The sequence below is a fragment of the Ammodytes marinus genome (genome assembly GCF_949987685.1).
Source record: "Ammodytes marinus genome assembly, chromosome: 2".
In the NCBI taxonomy this organism is placed as follows: domain Eukaryota; kingdom Metazoa; phylum Chordata; class Actinopteri; order Uranoscopiformes; family Ammodytidae; genus Ammodytes; species Ammodytes marinus.
The window spans coordinates 34458570-34479115 of NC_137231.1; the positions used below are offsets into that span (position 1 = coordinate 34458570).

Here is a 20546-nt window from a genome sequence, read left to right on the forward strand (position 1 = left end):
ATAATTTAGTTTTTATTTATGATGATAGAATTATTCAATACTAAGAATTGCCTGTAGAGAAACTATGTTTAGTAAACTAACTGCAGGCTCTGCTATTGTAAACAAATCCCCCTCCTCTGAAACTGCATAGTGCACCTTTAAAGAAAGGTACTTAAACTTAACCGTAGCAATGTGAGAAGAGAAAGCGCTTTGTTGGTGATGTCAAAAGTGGCTGAGAAATAAAACCTAAAATGTGTCTATTATTAGTGTTATGTGAATTGCCAAAAATAATAGACACATAACAGAACCTTCTGGTACATTCTGGGGTGTTAAACGGTGTGTTAAACACTTCTGAGCTAAAACATTCATTTGTTAAATAAAATGTAATGGCAAACTGTCTCATGAGCTTTGGAATAGTAAGCCCACAGTATGATATAATTTCATTAAATAAACAAAAACCAAACATCGAGAGGTTGAATGATGCCAGAGTTAAAATCTTTATTTAATTTTCACAAAATAAAAGTGTCCAAAGTGTTTTACAGAACAGACCTAGGATACAGCATTTTTTTCATTTGATGAATCAAAAAATACTTTGTACAGTTCTTTTTAAAAAATGCATTTGCGGCACATTTTTAAGAACAAAATGTATCATAAATCAGACAAGAAACAACATATGAACAAATCATTCTGTATGATTATGTAAGTATGATTATGGAAAGTTAAGTTGTGATGAGATAATGTTTAAATTTCCGGTGGTTGTATAGGAGAAATATACAGATGCAAACTGACAAGGTTTAGTCAATTAAACACCTAAATGTATATTTGGACCTTTGATTTATACTAGTATGAAAGACAGATATTATTGAAGCAGAATAGAGAGAAATCTCTTTCCTGCAGTGTCTCGCCTTAATAAGACACATCACGAAAAACAATTATTAGAATTTCACCCAGATTTGACCTGCATTTGGTCAGGTAACTTTAGATGCCTCGTCAATTTTTAATTTTGGGGCAATGACGAGCATTGGGTATTGGTGTACAGCGCTCAACAACAGTACGGACTTTGTATGTGTCAACACCTTTGTACATACCAGTGATGTACCAAGATCTTGGCTTTCCGCTGCGAAACTTGCGGGTGAGAAGAGCCGTGAAAGGGATATCTGCACTATACCTATATCCAACCATACTGACAGAACACGAGTGGTTTGGTGGGACAGTGACCTGCACAGATGAAGAGTAAGACGTTCTGTTCACCACAGTTGTTCCCCAGGCGAAATCCACTCTTATCTCAAAACCGTACTCAACACCCGACTTGCCGATTACTGGGATTTTGGCGGTCATGGTTGTTTTGACACCAAGCGTGGTGGCAATGCTGGTGTCCCACGTTTTCACCACTTGCTGCATTCTTTTGAACATAACTGTTTTCGTAACTGTTTTGCACGCAAGGTTGGTGGTGGAGGAGTTGCTCAAGGTCTCAGGAGGATATTCTAAGGTTTTCGCCTGCTTAGTGTTGTACCTGACATTTGAGATTTGCTCGCTGGATATAACTGTGTCGTAGGTCAAGACCTGGTATGACTTGTAAGTATACTCTTTACCGTCCTTGAGAAGGAAGAAGGCCTCATGCCTAACATGTACCTTTCCAAGACCATACTTGTTCTTCCCAACATATATATCAGACCCGGAACAGGTTCTGACTGAGTTTTGGGGCACTGAACCATGTGATCCATCTTTCCACACTAGGTTCTCTAAGTTGCCTTCATTAACTAGGATCTCAAACTGGTTACGTTTGAGCTCTTTGTCTCCATAGGGGATGTGGCAGTAGGAACCCTTACCGGGGGTGTAAAAACCAGCGTGACAGCCATATTTGCAGACGTAGTCGTAGCGTTTAACATCACTGTTGTAAATCGCCACAGCTCCACCAGGGAGATTGCCCCCCCATGTCACCCATTTCAGGTTGGTGTCGTCTTGGGTCTGTCTCTTCTGTCTCACAGGAGACTGAAGGAATCCATCTGGTTCGGTCGTCTCATTCAAGGGGATTTCAGGGACCCTGCCCTCTAGAGCTGGGTTCAGTATGGACACTGAACAAAAGAAAAGAACAGAAGAATTGAGTTGGTGGCAGCTGGATGTTAACTTCTGCTCTAAAAGACTCTGCACATAAGACACAACACAAATACAAGCACAGAAGAGGCTATGAGTCATGTCTTCCTTCTCACCATTAGACTGAGGGAATCCATCTCGTTCGGTCGTCTCATTCAAGGGGATTTCAGGAACCATGTCCTCTGGAGCTGGGTCCTCCATGGAGTCTGAACAAAAGAAAAGCACAGAAGCAATGAGTTGGTGTCAGCTGGATGTTAACTTCTGCTCTAAAGGCCTTTGCACATCAGACACAACATGAATAAACAGCACAAAAATGTGAATAATTAAGAGGGGTAATAATGTTGTCTTACTTTTACATAAAGACATTTCCACCATAAATTAATACAGAAAAGACACAAATTGGTGCATAAAACCTCAACAGAATGCAGGAAATGAAGTGGTTAACACTCAAATGTGTTATGGGGAGCATTAGTTTAGACGTATAGCAAATAAATACTCACCCCCATCATCAGCTGTGGTCAGAGCCGCCATGGCGACCACAAAGAGAGACACAGCCAGTATCTTCATGTTGGAGATGCTAAAAACCTTTCACTAGGAGAGACAGAAGTGTTAAGTTCTTTTTAATTATTTATTTTCATACATTTTTTTATTAGGCAATAATTCAGTCCATACAGCAAAACTCTGTTTTTTTCCAAGTACTGGTCAATTTTAAGAATATCACAATTATAAACCTTGTTTGTTTGTATCTGTTTATATTCTTCCTATACAACCATCGTTATTGGACATAAACTAAACTTAATTTTTTTTAATACAAACCTTTGGACACTAATATGTTGAAATAATTAAACAAAGATTTTAACTCTGGCTTCATCCAACATCTACATTTTTGGTTTATAAAGAGATTCAATTGTACGCATAATTAGTTAGATATTGCCAAAATTGATTAAAAAAGGTCTGAACAAATTGTAATACAAAATATAATGCGAGGTTGCATGATGATATCATATCTATAAATATATTCCCCTATTCCCCTGCAGTGTCTTAAAAAGAGGATGATCAAAGAGTAGCAAACCTGCAGCTGAAGGATCTTCTCTCCGTCCTATGAAGCCAAAAAGCTTCAGAATGTGTGTTGAGACAAAGATCAGCTCTTATATAGTTTAACAGGAGCAGGAACTGATGCCACGCACACACTGACAAAGCACAAACACACACATCCTACTGACAATACATACATCCGTGATTCTTGAGAAGTGGGACAACACAGGGTGCAATGTTGAAAAAATACAAACCCTATGTTTGGCAGATTAAATTACATGTATGTATCCAACATATACTAAGCTACTGAGCTATGCTTTGACACAAGCTCCCAGCTTTTGTCCTTTTTAGCAAGATGGGCTTTTTACCTTGCCATTCCTTATCAAAATGGGCTTTTTAGCTTGCCATTCCTTATCAAAATGGGCTTTTTAGCTTGCCTTTACATTTGGTCTTTCTGTTGATGTTAGGTGCTACTATGAACTGCTTCAGGAAAATAAAATAATCGAACCATTTCAAATAACTTATCCAGAAATTGTAAGTCGTGTTGACATATCATGGTTGTGACGCAGGACTTTCAAGATTTGGAATGTAAAATATTCTAAAACTACAACACTTATCAGAGCCTGTCTGACTCTAATGTACTTTGCAGAGGTAGAATGTGACTTCATAGTGACAGCTGCCCCTTATTTACCTGTTTTTATTACATTTTAATGGATTGTCTGACGGTGGTGACACAAAGTGTCCCACCAGTTAGAAACCTTATAAAACATGTATATATTGTAGAAAAGCAGTTTGTATTGATATGAGAGATTATATAGTATTGCTTCTGATGAAAAAAGCTATTTTTAATCATTAAAGTACATTTTTAATAGGTTTTATTGCATATGAATGATTGAATCCTTCTCTGTGGACACACTGAGCAGCTGTTGCCACACCAAGGACAAAAAGAACTGGGTTTATTATGATAGTTGGAGAAGCTCATACTGAACAAAATTCAAAGTAAATATTGAGGTTTTTGATCATGAGTCAATAAACAGGTTAATCAGCAGAGCCAATGGGGTAACCTTTTTATTTATACAGGTACATCCCATTGAGTCGGGAGACTCTTTTTCAAGGGAGACCTGTTCCCATTCCCACGTTACCATTCACACACACATTCATACACCGATAGCAGCAGGCTAACTATCGGGAGCAATTTAGGGTTCAGTGTCTTGATCAGGGACACTTCGACATGTGGCGGGGGGACGGGAGATTCTCATTGATAGTGTAATTACGTCAGACCCACAGTGAGCTAGCATAATTCTAATTCTATAGACATAATTCTTAGGGATTTATCTAGTGATGGTGTTTGCACAACAACACCCTGATCCAATCAACTTTGTCCAAGGCTTATCGGACAGCAGCCCGATACAAACACATCATTCTGAAACGGTCTAATTATTCCTCTGATGATCATAAATGACATGTAACAGCAAACGAGACCATCACTTCCAATAATGCTATTTTTATAATAGTTTTTCTTAATGCCTTTGTCGTGGGTCCGTTACCCCTGGAACTATAGCTGGATTTATAGCCTGAAGCTGTAACTTTCATCGACCTTGTTTTAAATGCAGAAAGACAATAGCTGTGTCTCAATTAAGGGGCTGCATCCTTCTAAGGACGCGGTCGACGCGGTCTATGAAGGCCATAGCCCGTTAAGGCTGAACCGAAGGCCGACCGAGCGTTGTTAAATGAGACGGTCTCCGCAGGTCTCCGTATACGAGCATTTCCGGTTTACGTAACAAGCCGTTACCTTGCGTGACGACTCGCCGCTCCTGTGCTGCCTAGCAACCCTGATTGCAGCCAACGGAGACAGCCTCATCAACGGAGGAAAAAAAGAAAGGAAAAAAAGTGCAAGAAGAAAGAAGGACAAGAAAAACAAAAGAAAAGACAAGAAAGGAAGCAAGGAAGATAAAACTTAAGAAGATGGAGCAACACGTTGCTGTTTTGTTATTTTTATTTTATTTTATGCCATCTCTGAAAAAAACGCAATGAATCTTGGGATATGCTGGGCCGCGAAGGATCCATCTGTTGGACCCTTCAACACCGTGAAACGAAGGCTGCATTTCTCGGCCGCATATGAAGGAGCCTTCGAAATGGGACAAGCCTTGACGCGCCGCTATGACGCAATCTGTCTTCAAATGCAGCCTTCGGAGGCTGCGGCCCCTTAATTGAGACACAGCTATGGTCTTGACTTTCAATGCCCTGTAATCTTATTTTTTAGTGCACCCCTATGCTGCCTCGTGTGGCTGTGTTTGGTTCCAATCCTCCTCAACAATGAACAGTTCATTCTCACTGCAGAATAAGATTGGGTTAAAAGTACTTGTGTCATAACACATTAACTTTGCTCTCTGAAACCCAAATGGGATTTTTTTCAGGCCCAATGCATTAGAGACAATCCAGCTTCTTTGTGTCTATAGTTTTACCCTTTGTACTGTACAGCACTCGACTTGACTTGGTACAATTTGTAATCAGGGCAGTATTTCCCCCAGAAAATGTCTTAGTCAAGGTGGTCACTGCCCAGGGTCATGGGAGGCGCGCAGACGAAAATTTGGGCGGTATTTTGCTCAAAGATGCCAATGCACAGTAAAGAAATAAACAACTGCTTATTTGAATACAAAAATACAACAGACATTGACCTTACAGTTGTGCAATTTTGTTTGCTATGTGCAGGTACAAATTTTGTGCAAACATGCAGACAGTACAAAGCACAATTAAAGAAAACTTCTACTGTTTTGGTGCAATACCATGCAGACACAATAAATACATATAATGGACCATACACTCAACATGTGTATGCACATCAAAGTGCAAATTCAACTTTTTAAAGTTCCTTTTTGGATGGGGGGCTGTTGTGCGATTATTGTGGACAATAGGCCTACTGTGATGCGATAGCCTATAATTCATTAATGGTTATTTTGAGCCTATTTGCTTGATTTCTTTTTAAATACAGAGGTTATTGGTCGTTTTGGAAAATGTATTTCCCAATTTAAAACATAAAAATAAAGCAGCATTGAAAATTCAGAAAATAAATCTTCTTGGCCTAAACTAGCATACTGTTTGTTTTGTTTTCATATGGCTCATTATTGTCCGTACATTACATGTGTTTTATGCTGTTTGCTTTTATTTGTTCAGCACTTTGTAAGTGTGTTTAACAGCTTGTAACAGTGTGTATTATTAAGCTCAGTTGGGCAAACACCCTCACCAGATAAATACCAGTTACATTAGACAATCAGGCCTTTCGTCATAACTCAAACATGGGACATTGTGTAAATAATTGAACAGTTTCAAGTACGTCTGGAGTCTTGCACCTGAATATTGACATTGACTGTATTGTTGTCTGAACTGAATAGAGACCTCCGTGTTTATCAGAAGTGTTTGTTTATAAGAGATCAAACATAGAGCTATTAATTTCTCATAGATATCATCATGGAACTTTGCCACTTGATTAGTGACATTAAATAAATAAAAACTAAATAACATATAATAAATAACATTTAATGTGAATTTTTTACTCGTGAAACTTTGCCAGTTGATTACTTACTATTTTTTTTTATGTGTGATTTAGCATCTCTTTAAAAACTTTCTTGTGTTTCGGGAAATTTACAGTATTGTTAATGCGGTGCCCTCTGTCTGAACTGAATAGAGACTGTGAGTATTTGTCATAAGTGTTTGTTTATAAGAGGTCAAACATGGAGCCATTAATTTCTCATAGATATCACCATGAAACTTTGCCATTTGATTAGTGACATTAAATACTTTTTTTTGAATAACACTTTTTTTCAGAAATGTTTGAACAAATATGCAAATTTGGCAATATTTAGCTAATTATGTATATCTTTAAAATTAAAAAATATATATGTTGGATAAAGTAAAAATCTTTATTTAATTTTTTTTACAACATATTAGTGTCCAAAGTTTCTACAGATTATGTTTTGTGTGTGTGTGTGTGTGTGTGTGTGTGTGTGTGTATGTGTGTGTGTGTGCATTATTTAAATATCAAGGTGGTTGATGAAATGACAACTGCAATCGGAAATGTATTAGAATGTCTAACTGTTGAAATCTGCATGGAAAATAAGAATAATGTGATTGTTAGTTGTATTTATAGAGCACCGGGTTCCGATATTGACATATTTAAGGAATGGATGGAAAAAATTTACACATTGTCAAAGCAAAAGGTCATATTTTTCTGTGGGGATTTTAATATAGATCTTCTTAATCCCAATAATCACAAACCAACTGATGACTTTATCAATACAATGTACAGTCTGTGTCTCTATCCAAAAATCACCAGACCAAGCAGGATCACATCTCACTGTGCCACATTGATAGACAACATATTTACAAACGTTATAGACAATAATACAATAAGTGGATTAATGATCAATGACATCAGTGACCATCTGCCAGTATTTCTTGTGTACAATAACAACTACAAGAGGGAAAAACGGGAGAGTACATTCAAGTACAGAAGAGTACGGACAGAAGAGGAAATAAACACTTAAAAAAATGAATTATTAAATCAAAATTGGGAACTATTATATAAAGAAGAAAATATTGATAAAGGTTATGAAATATTCTTAGGGATATTTAAATTGTTGTATGATAAATATTGCCCAATAAAAGAAATTAAAATAAAATTTAAATATTCAGATAGCCCATGGATAATTAAGGGATTACAAAATGCCTACAAAAAGAAAAATACACTATATAAAGAATTTATAAAGCTTAGAACCAAAGACGCAGAACATAAATATAAGAAATATAAAAATAAACTAACTAACATTATGAGAATTAGTAAGAAAGAATATTATAGAAAATTATTAGATAATAATAAAAACAATATTAAAGGTCTATGGAATATACTGAATAATGTTATTGGAAATGGTTCTAGACAAGTTAATTATCCACATGAGTTTATTGAAAATGATATCACTATTGATAATATGGATGATGCAGTAAATGGCTTCAACCAATATTTTGTAAATGTTGGACCAATACTGGCTGAAAAAATACCTGTTCCTGTGAGATCTGATGACAGGATTAATGATTTCATAGACATTAATCCAAAATCAATGTTTCTAACAGCAGTGGAAGAGAGTGAAATTATAGAGATTGTCCATAAATGCAAAAATAAAACTTCTACTGACTATAGTGACATTGATATGAGAATAGTCAAAGAGGTAATTCACGGAATTTCGAAACCATTAACGCACACCTGTAATTAATCATTTAAAACTGGTAAATTCCCAAGAAAAATGAAAATTGCAAAAGTCATACCGCTGTACAAAACTGGAGACAAACACCACTTCACAAACTACAGGCCTGTTTCACTGCTTCCTCAATTCTCAAAAATCTTAGAAAAAGTATTTGCTGCTAGACTTAACAAATTCATCAATAAACACAATATACTAACTGATAGCCAATACGGCTTCAGACCCAACCGATCCACTTCATTAGCAGTCATTGAGCTAATTGAAAAGATAACAAATTCCCTGAACTAATATACTAGGCCTATTCCATGTTAGGGACATCTGGCCAGAAATAATTTGTTTAAATAAATTAATTGGCTAAGAAAATAATACTTTTTTAAAATAATTTATATTTTTATTTAATTTCATTTATTTATTGTATTGAATTAAAGTTTAAATTATTAAAATCAAACTTTCTCCTTCCAGTTAACTTTGGACAACTATAGGTTCGGATTAAGTTAATAACAAAAATGTGAAAGGGAAAACAATTTATTATTAGTTTCACCATGAGACTATTACTAGAAGCACTAGGCTAGTAGAAGTATAGTTTATATATTCGTAATTTTACAGAATTCAAATTTATAAAAAATAAATTCTACATTTAAAGGGGCAGTGTGTAATATGACATCATCAAGAAAGTTCTACAAAGTTCTAGAATGCAACACTCCCTGGGTAACCCCAACCCTTTCGAATAATAACAGAAGCTACAGTGGCCTTCAAGGACAAGAACAATTCCAAATTTTAAACAATGCACCTGATGACATTCCAACTATGACACTTTCAAGATGGCGACACTAGGCCTTGGTCCAAAATATGCAGAAATATGGACATATATGAGACCCTTTCTAAGGGAAAAAATAATAATTAAAAAAAAAATGTTCAGCTATTATGCACTAAATTAAATGTATTTATGGATATTATAATTACTTTCTACAAAATCTGCTAGGAAATAAAACCCAAAATTCTACACACTGCAGGTTTAACTTTCAATATTTGTTAACTGTCTGTCTTCATGAATCTATATAAATATGAGCTAAAATGGACTATTGATTTTTTTTTTCAAAAAATATAATAATTTTTGTAAATTAATTTAAAACTTAAATTACATGTTTGTTTACCATGGGGAGCAGAGTAAAACCAATGAAAAATCTTATATTTTCCTTTAACTGATTTAAAAAAAATAAAAAATAAAATCCTAATTCTACTCTAATAAAGGCCTATACTTTGTCACTAGTTGTACTTTATTGTGTATGTATAGTATACAGCATTTTCAAATGGCAGCATCATTCATAAGATACATTTTCAAGCTCTTCTGTCGCCATCTAGTTGCCACTTCTGAGACTGTCACCGTTTTATAAAGTTTTATAAAATGTAACTTTGGGTGGGTCAGAGAAGTGAACTTTTTCTAAGACATATTCTTACAACTGAATAAACAAACTTTCCTCACAGTAAAGTATGATCTCTGAGACAATGTTTGAAGTTAAAAGCTTCCTGAAAAGTTGCTGTTTCACTGTGGTTGTTTACAGCAGCTGCAACAACAGTTTGGTTTCCATTAGTTGTACTTTTCATTAGGTCTGCTGCAACTCTCAGTTCTTTTAAATCGAGTCTGAAGACTTTTTTGTTTCCATTTTAACCTGCAATTTTCATTTTATTTGCTTCTTTTATTCGCTTTTAAATATTTTTAAATCGAGTTTTCATTTTATTTGCTTATTTTATTCGCTTTAAAATGTTTTTTAATGTGTTTTATGTATTCTAATCTTGCCCCTGTAAAGCACTTTGAGTGGCCTTGTGTCTGAATTGTGCTATATAAATAAACTTGCCTTGCCTTGCCTTGCCTTACTTTATTGTGTTTGTATAGTACAGGTGATACTCATATTATTAGAATATCATGGAAAATGAATTGGAATTGAGGCAAGAATTCATGCAAAAAGGGCCCACACCAAGTACTGAGTACATACGCATGATTATATGTTATGAGGGCCGACATTTCTGTATTTAAAATCCCCTTTTTTATTTTTATTTATGTATTAATAATATTTTCTGAGATTTTGAATTTGGGGTTTTCATAAGCTGTAAGCCATAATCATCCTAATTATAACAAATAAAGGCTTGAAGTATCTCACGTTGCATGTAATGAGGCTATATAATATATTATTTTCACCTTTTAAGTTTAATTACTGAAGTAAATTAACTTTTGCACAATATTCTAATTTTTTGAGTTTCACCTGTATATGTAAACTTTAGACTCAGTATTAGGGGAGATATGACATCACACACAGTTACATAACTCTCACAGCCTTTTCAGATGGCAGCGTTGTAGTTTAAACTCATAAGATCATTTTTCAAGTGTGTATGTCGCCATCTAGTGGCCACTTCTGAGACTGTCACCAGGTTATAAAAGGTTTATTAAAGGTGCAGTGTGTAACTTTGGGTGTGTCAGAGAAGTGAACATTTTCTAAGATATATTCTCATAACTGAATGAATAAACTTTCCTCAGGAAAATCCCTGGAACACTGTTTGAAGTTAGAAAGCTTCCTGAAAAGTTGCTGTTTCACTGTTGTTATTTACAGCAGCAGGGCCCACAGTTTGGTTTACAAACATATTCTAGTCTTACGTTTGCTTCCAGGTTCCTCAGAATAATTTAGTTTTTATTTATGATAGAATTATTCAATACTAAGAATTGCCTGTAGAGAAACTATGTTTAGTAAACTAACTGCAGGCTCTGCTATTGTAAACAAATCCCCCTCCTCTGAAACTGCATAGTGCACCTTTAAAGAAAGGTACTTAAACTTATCCGTAGCAATGTGAGAAGAGAAAACGCTTTGTTGGTGATGTCTTTCTGTCAAAAGTGGCTGAGAAATAAAACCTAAAATGTGTCTATTATTAGTGTTATGTGAATTGCCAAAAATAATAGACACATAACAGAACCTTCTGGTACATTCTGGGGTGTTAAAAGGTGTTAAACACTTCTGAGCTAAAACATTGATTTGTTAAATAAAATGTAATGGAAAACTGTCTCATGAGCTTTGGAATAGTAAGTCCACAGTATGATATAATTTCATTAAATAAACAAAAACCAAACATCTAGAGGTTGGATGATGCCAGAGTTAAAATCTTTATTTAATTTGTACAAAATATAAGTGTCCAAGGTATTTTACAGAACAGACTTAGGATACAGATTTTTTTCATTTGATGAATCAAAAAATACTTTGTACAGTTCTTTTAAAAAAGATGCATTTGCGGCATGTTTTTAAGAACAAAATGTATCATAAATCAGACAAGTAACAACATATGAACAAATCATTCTGTATGATTATGTAAGTATGATTATGGAAAGTTAAGTTGTGATGAGATAATGTTTTAATTTTCGGTGGTCGTATAGGAGAAATATACAGATGCAAACTGACAAGATTTAGTCAAATGAACACCTAGATGTATATTTGGACCTTTGATTTATACTACACTCTAAAAAGAAAATAGTTGAACCAACTTAATTGAATTAGGGCAACCGGTAACACACAATTGAATTAAGTTTATTGAAATAAAGAATGTAAGTTACACTTACACAATTGTTTCAAGTCAGATCAACTTAATAGTTTGTTTGTTTTCAAATCAAAAGTTTGCATTAATCCAACTTATAATTAAGGGACGACAACTTAAAATCTCAGTGTTTTCTGAATCAATTTCTTGTTTAATCCTAAAGTAAAATATTGCTTCCGTAGAACCTAAAAGAAAATAGTTGCACCAACTTAATTGAATTAAGGCAACCTGGACTAAATGTTTGTTATGTTGCTGTTTGCACCGTGAGCGAAGGGGATGTTATATTTCATTGGGCAGATGTGTTTCAACCCTATATATAAGTTTACTATGTCCCCTATTTGTTAAAATTCTAAACATAGACAGCAGCTTCTGTTTGTTACTTCAACACACTTGTTACAATATATCAAGTTCAATGGAATGATTAATTTCTTTTGTAATTTGTCTCCTGAGTTGAACTAGGGATCTGGCTTAAGAGTTCCTCAAACCGTTCTGTTATAACCAACAAAATCACGGTTAGTTCACAAAGAGATATTTTATTAAAACAAAATGCATAGTGAGGTAATGGAATGAAACATCCCCTTCACTGAGGGTGCAAATAGCAACATAACAAAGGTTTAGACCAGTATACGTCATTGTGGGAAAGGGGGCGTTAGACAGGAAAACCTAATTGAATCGCTTTAATTTGCATAAGAAAATCAAGTCAATGTCAGGTCAATGTAGTAAAGTACAATTTCAATTTGATGTAATCCACAAAAGTACATTGCTACCGCTAAAGCAGAAAACTGAGTCAGACTTATTCAAAAAAGTGCGTTACTTCAACTTTTCAAAAATATACTTTTTAGAGTGCATAAGGGGTAGAAAGTGGGAAGGCTTTCTAGGGCCCAGCCACTTGGGGAGCCCATGGTATTTGGAAGCCAAGAACCTAACTAAGCTAAACTTTATTTTTAGATTTTTAGATATTTATGTCAATATCTATTCAAAGTTGGGTGTTTACACAGAGCCGCAGCTCCGCTTACGGCCATTTTAAAAGCAGTAGAAAAGCAGAAATGTTCAAAATGTTTCAGATTGAGCACACAACGGAGTGTAACTGTTTCAAACATAATCCATCCTATAAACCCTTTGTGTGCCAAATGGTGACAAGATTGGGTTTTTTGATATCAAAAAGTTTTGGCTGGATTATATTTCCTGAGTCGTTCCTGCTCATGGAAAACATATGTACCTGTACATTTTTGTGAAAAAGAATTTCCCTTTGGGGACAATAACTTCTAAAAGCTTTGACATAAGTCTTCAGGATGACACGGCCAGCCAGGTCTGACCAGTTTTTCAGAAACCTGGCCAATTGACAAACCAGACGGGTCCTACCACAATGAAGCTGACGAGCAGCATCATCCTGTTTTCATTGTTTTGCCTTAAAGGCCTACTTCACCGGTTTGAATATGAAGGTGTATTGAATTCTGAGATCCTATGTAGTATAAATGTGCAAGAAAAATTGAAATCGGTTCATCCTAGCCTGAGAAAAGGCAGAAAGAGTGTTGTCACAGTAAAAGACATCACAGTAATATTTACAAAGTAAGTTTTTTTTTAACCCTATATTTCTCTTTCTGTGATGTCACATTTATACTACATAGGATCTCAGAATTCAATACACCTTCATATTCAAACCGGTGAAGTAGGCCTTTAAGCACCAAGGTCCTGCTTTCTGTATTGTTTCTAAAAATATAAAAATAGACCTAAAAAAGTTCTTAATGCAAAGAAAGACACAAAGAAGTTGGAAATAATTTAAGGAACATATTTGAATTCAAATATTAAGAACTTTTTTGTAATGATGTCAGTGCTTTTGCAGTGATGAGAGCAGAATGAACTAAGCCTAAATGTTGCAACCAAACAACTTTATAGTTTTGAGGGTAGGTTGGTTTGGTTATTCATGTAGAGAACCGCCTTTTTTCATTTGTTTGAGAAGAATTTATAGTTGATGTTGTTTTTTAAGTGTTATTCAATTCAACAATACCACCAAAAGATTTCAAATGATTTAATGTCATGTGCAGAAATACAAAAAAGGGCAATATAAATGTATCTTACCAGAAACTAGTAGCATAGAAAACGTGAAAATTGTGAAAAAATGGTTTGCTTTAGTGAATACTAAGGAAGAACAATGTCTCTGTGTGTACTGATTATTTTGTAGAGATCTGTTGATCTCTTAAACAATTGTGTGAGTGTAAGGGAAAATAAATTGGTAGGTATGCTGGGCTAAGTCAGAAATGTGCTACTATTTTAAAATAATAATGAGCCCTTGCTCTCCCAACTGTCCCTGCAAGTCCCTGGTTGATAAAATAGTTAGTCTATCTACAAATACATATATGTGTTTAATGAGGGATGAGCGCACTCACACTCACTGTTGATAGGAGTAATGGGGAAAGGGGGCCCATTGACTGGAGGTTTTCAGGGTCCCAGCCATTTGTGTGGGCATATTGCTATGCTATGTGCTGATAACGATGTATTACTTTAGATGTCCTTTTTATGGTCTGGTAACGGGATCAACCCATCTATAAAAAGTGTCTGATAAAATACCATGTGAAATCTTCCCCAGGTCTCCTTGTTATTAACATGGCAGTGAGTGCCCGAAAAGATGAAAAAAAGTTTCACAATTTGGATTTTGGATTGCATTACTGCTGATAAAATGAATTGCCCCATTGACAACACATTTGCTTACAATCAGACAATAGCATGATATGAACATTAGTGTACCACATATTCTGGGGTGGTAGGATGGCCTAGACTAGGAAAGAGTGGCCGACCAGTAACCATGAGGTCTCTTGGTTCCTCCGCCCAATAACCATGAGGTCTCTGGTTCCTCCTCCCAAGGGTGAGTCAGTAGGCTCGTTCGACCTAACTTTCAGCTCGTCTGGAAAGTAGACGAGAGTAGCCGAGTGCAGTCGGGGGAGTGACGAAAATGCCTGACTGAAGCCGGACAGCTCCGAGTCGGAAGTAGCGTCCTTGTTGCGGATGCAGTTCGTTTTCTAGTTTTATTTTGAAGGCCTATTAGAAACATATTCGCAGGAGAGTCACACATGCTACAACCGATTAGAAGCAGAACACAACACAAAGACGAGTAAACACTTTAAAAGCGAGGGGCATTTTCAAAACAAGAAACGAGATATAAGCTAATATCCCCATTCCCCACACATCTTTATCTTTCTTGTTACTTTACTAGAACACCTACTTTTAAGTGATAAAGAATAATTTACAAGAATAATTTACAAATCCAAATAAAGGAGGTTTAGTATTTCTCCCTTCACATAACGAATATGATCGGCCTAAATAAAGAAGGTCTAAGAAAAGATCCCTTATTATTATTGTAGAGATGGATATGATGAACTGTATTATGATGTGTAACAAACAAACTACTTGTTGTAGTTTTGGTCTGGCTTTGCGACACTACATGTAAAATACAATTCCCAGACCATTTAGATCACTTGAAATAAGCCTATGATTTAATCTTAATGGTATAAAAATCACTTCACCAAGATCTTATGTGACTCAAGTTTGTGTTCACTTTTAAATATATCTATACAGGAGAGTTACACATCCAAATTATTTCTATGTCAAGGGTTCAGAGGTTTAACTCTGATTAAGTACATTTCTGCTTAAATGCATATTGTGGCGGCCTAATGATTAAACATAAATTAAAATCAAAAAGAATGGATCGTAATTTAATTTTGAGCGGTGATGTCAGACTTTTGCCTAACCAATTGGGGAAACGCATCAAAGGCACGAGGTTTAAACTCCCAATTAGCGCTCAGCTCCGCCTGTCAGCAAGACGTTTCCCATCAGACATTTCGCTCCCGCAGCCCGTGGGGAGCAACTGCAGCGACTTGCTCCAGTGTCTGTGTCCGTCTTGATACCGCGGGACTTCAAAGTCTCAAGCAGCCGAGCCGCAGCCAGCCACGGGTGCAAGTGGGACAAAAAGTCTAACCATAATGCAGTGCGCTCAGCAAGACGAGCGTCATAATTGCGCAGGTCTTAGCAAGACGGCGACAGGTCGAACGAGCCTACTGTCAACACAAGAGGCTCGTTCGACCTAACTTTCAGCTCGTCTGGAAAGTAGACGAGAGTAGCCGAGTGCAGTCGGGGGAGTGACGAAAAAGCCTGACTGAAGCCGGACAGCTCCGAGTCGGAAGTAGCGTCCTTGTTGCGGATGCAGTTCGTTTTCTAGTTTTATTTTGAAGGCTTATTAGAAACATATTCGCAGGAGAGTCACACATGCTACAACCGATTAAAAGCAGAACACAACACAAAGACGAGTAAACACTTTAAAAGCGAGGGGCATTTTCAAAACAAGAAACGAGATATAATATCCCCATTCCCCACACATCTTTATCTTTCTTGTTACTTTACTAGAAAACCTAATTTTAAGTGATAAAGAATAATTTACAAATCCAAATAAAGGAGGTTTAGTATTTCTCCCTTCACATAACGAAGATGATCGGCCTAAATAAAGTTAAAGAATGTCTAAGAAAAGATCCCTTATTATTATTATTGTAGAGATGGATATGATGAACTGTATTATGATGTGTAACAAACAACTACTTGTTGTAGTTGTGGTCTGGCTTTGCGACACTACATGTAAAATACAATTCCCAGACCATTTAGATCACTTGAAATAAGCCTATGATTTAATCTTAATGGTATAAAAATCACTTCACCAAGATCTTATGTGACTCAAGTTTGTGTTCACTTTTAAATATATCTATACAGGAGAGTTACACATCCAAATTATTTCTATGTCAAGGGTTCAGATCAGTGGAGGTTTAACTCTGATTAAGTAGGCCTACATTTCTGCTTAAATGCATATTGTGGCGGCCTAATGATTAAACATAAATTAAAATCAAAAAGAATGGATCGTAATTTAATTTTGAGCGGTGATGTCAGACTTTTGCCTAACCAATTGGGGAAACGCATCAAAGGCACGAGGTTTAAACTCCCAATTAGCGCTCAGCTCCGCCTGTCAGCAAGACGTTTCCCATCAGACATTTCGCTCCCGCAGCCCGTGGGGAGCAACTGCAGCGACTTGCTCCAGTGTCTGTGTCCGTCTTGATACCGCGGGACTTCAAAGTCTCAAGCAGCCGAGCCGCAGCCAGCCGCGGGTGCAAGTGGGACAAAAAGTCTAACCATAATGCAGTGCGCTCAGCAAGACGAGCGTCATAATTGCGCAGGTCTTAGCAAGACGGCGACAGGTCGAACGAGCCTAAGACCTTTGGTTCAAAAGGGGCAGTGACAAAGGGAGCGGGAAGGTTTATAGCTCATGCGACAGTGCGGAAACTACAGCATACTGGAAAGATAAAGGTCTGCGGTACAGTGCTTTTATTACCACTGGCTTTCTACTTGAAGGTAAGATTTGCTTCTCTGTGCTGCCTTAATGTCCTCTTATGTCGTTTTTATCAACCTCTTATAGTTTGAAAGTTGCGAGGATTGAGTTTCATTATATCTCTGAGAATTTGTGTATTTGATAATCCGGATGTAGGAGAAAACTGTAGCAGATTTGCTGCAATAACTTTTTTATACACATTTAAATGGTGACAAGATTGGGTTTTGATATTAAACAGTTTTGGCTGGATTATATTTCATGAGTTGTTCCTGCTAGGGCTGCAACAACGAATCGATAAAAGCGGTACGAGAAAGCTATAGTGTGAGCGGCCACAGCTTGTATTTTGGTCATATCTAACACTGGACTGTAGGCCTATATAAAAGTGTTGTACCTTTGCTGTCTTTGGGTTAAAAAAAACTCCTTCAAATCAGTATCCGTCTAGTCGAAAAAAACTGTCAGCTGCTGCTGCTGCAGACGGTGTGCAGACAGGCTCGGAGAGTCGGCATCGGCGCATCAACAGTCATTCAAAGCAGCGGCAGTATTCACACAACCGAACGGTGTAGAAAGTCCCGTCAGCTAAAAATAGTAATCCAGTTTTTAAATCCATGTTAAAATCGGAAGGATATAGAGCTAGCTAGCTTAAAAAAAAGTAGCAAACATGTCAAATGTGATGTGTTCAGGCCGGCTCAGTAATATGATTGATGTGTCCAAATGCAACACAAAAAAAAAAGAAATTTGAGATTTTGGCGAAAACTTGTTTTCCCAGCAATATAAAATAGATAGTAAAGATGGAATTATGACCTTTTTAACGTCCTATCTTGAGCTATGGTCATATCAGCAATTAAAGCAATAATACAAGTTCTGTTTCAACAAAATAATAGAAAAGTATCAATAGTGATATCAATAAAGACCTGGATTGTTAAGGAGTCTCGAAAATGGTATCAATATCAATAAAAAATATTAACCATCTCCTGTCGTCTGAGAGAAATTAAGATGATTAAATTTTTTTAACCGTTAGTATTTACCGGTTAAAAATCTTATCGGTTGACTGGTTTACCATGGACATCCCTTATACTGTATAAATGTTTATCATATATTGCATGTTTTTTTTGTGTTACCCCAGTTAAGTTTATTTTTTATTTATCATTTAATATTACTTTTAATAGTTCCGGGACGTTGGAGTAATAACCTGGTGTTTTGACACTTCAGTCTGCACTGTGAATTTGAAGTAATGTTCAGTTTTTGAATAAAGATGCGGCATTTACAAATGTTTTTTTTTTATCTGATTCATCGATTAATCGAAAAAATAATCGATCGATTAATCGATTATTAAAATAATCGTTAGTTGCAGCCCTAGTTCCTGCTCACGGAAAACATATGTACCTGCTACTTGTGTCTGGGTGTGGCTGTGAAAAGTATTTGGACCCCATGAAAAAACAGGTTGGGTACCTTTTGTAGTTGTTCTACATTCTTATAAAGAGCACAGGCTAGTTACTCTGTAATTATCCTGGGTCTACAAACAGGTTTAAATGATCTCTCCCCATAACGTACATTTTTGTGAAAAATAATTTTTCAGCCAGATCTGACCAGTTTTTCAGAAACCTGGCCAATTGACCAACCAGGCGGGTCCTACCACAAGGAAGCTGACGAGCAGCACCATCCTGTTTTAATTGTTGCCTTAACCACCAAGGTCCTGCTTTCTGTATTGTTTCTAAAAATAAAAATAGACCTAAAAAAGTTCTTCATGCAAGGAAAGACACAAGGCACAAAGAAGTTGGAAATAATTGAAGGAATGGATATGAGTTCAAAGATTAAGAACTTTTTTGTAATGATGTCAGTGATTGAGCAGTGATGAGAGCAGAATAAACTAAGCCTAACTTTATAGTTTTGAGGGTAGGTTGGTTTGGTTATTCATGTAGAGAACCGCCTTTTTTCATTTGTGTGTGAAGACTTTGTTGTTGATGTTGTTTTTTATTTCAACAATACCTTCAAAAGATTTCAAATTATTTAATGTCATGTGCAGAAATACAAAAAAGTGCAATATTTGGTGCAGTCAATTAGTGTAAATGTTGTATCTTACCAGAAACTAGTAGCATAGAAAATGTGCAAATTGCTTTAGTGAATACTAAAGAAGAACAATGTGTCTGTGTGAACTGATTATTTTCTAGAGATCTGTTGATCTGTTAAACATTGTGTGAGTGTCAGGGAATCAGAATAAATTGGTAGGTATGCTGGGCTAAGTCAGAAATGTGCTATTGTTTTAAAATAATAATGAGCCCTTGCTCTCCCAACTGTCCTTGCAATTCCCTGGTTGATAAAATAGTTAGTCTCTCTACAAATACACTTATGTGTTTATTGAGGGATGAGCGCACTCACACTCATTGTTGATAGGAGTAATGGGTAAGGGGGGCCCATTGACTGGAGGTTTTCAGGGGCCCAGCCATTTGTATGGGCAGGCCTGAATATCGCCACAGGTGCACATAGCCTGGGCCGACTCATTCACCATCGAATAGAAAAAACGCCAGCTTGATTGAGGGGCTTGGCCTACAGTAGGCCTAGTCCTACTCATAGCCAAAACTATTGAAACACACACACACACACACACACAGACACACACACACACACACACACACACACACACACACAACAGAAGAAAAAAAAGCAGGCATAGGCTACATTGTTAATTAGCCACCCACTAAATCAATAATGCACAGACACAGCAGAAAATAACCTAATATGTCTTCATACCTTCATGCTTATTTGCCCGAAGCATCCCATACACATCATCTCAAACGAGGCTCTTGTGTTCTCACGGAAAGGGGGCGGAGGCCTCAGTTTCTGCTCTTGTGAGAATATATAAGAACTGATCTTTGTCTCCTCAGTCACTCACTTCAGAAGATCATTCTGCTGCAAGTTTGCTACGAATTCTCTGAGAAATTCCTGGCAGTCGTTATCTTCCTGCAGAGGTATGACTTTACATTTTTTATTTATTTTAGTTTTTTAGTTTTAAATTTTTTTTTGTGATTACATATGTATATTTTGAATTTATAATAACGAAGTAAAAAATGTATAAGTGGTAATAAAATAAAATAAAAACTAAAATACTTTTATATAAAAGTATTTTAGTTTTTATTTTATTTGTCTATAAAGATTTTTATTTTTATTTTTTATTCTGAATCAAATTAAAATTAACAAAATGTATTTCTCTCCTAATGAAAGGTTTTCAGCATCTTCTCCACCAT

At 36.2% G+C, this 20546-nt stretch overlaps 1 protein-coding gene across 1 annotated transcript; it reads right to left on the reverse strand.

Moving 5' to 3' along the window:
* Window positions 1-969: 969 nt before the first annotated feature.
* On the reverse strand, window positions 970-2640 carry LOC307257193 (natterin-3-like; the record flags this gene model as incomplete). The annotated part of the gene is made up of 3 exons (XM_080036345.1): window positions 970-2054; window positions 2190-2279; window positions 2574-2640. The coding sequence occupies 3 exons, from the start codon at window positions 2638-2640 to the stop codon at window positions 970-972; spliced, it is 1242 nt and encodes a 413-aa protein (XP_079892471.1).
* Window positions 2641-20546: the final 17906 nt, after the last annotated feature.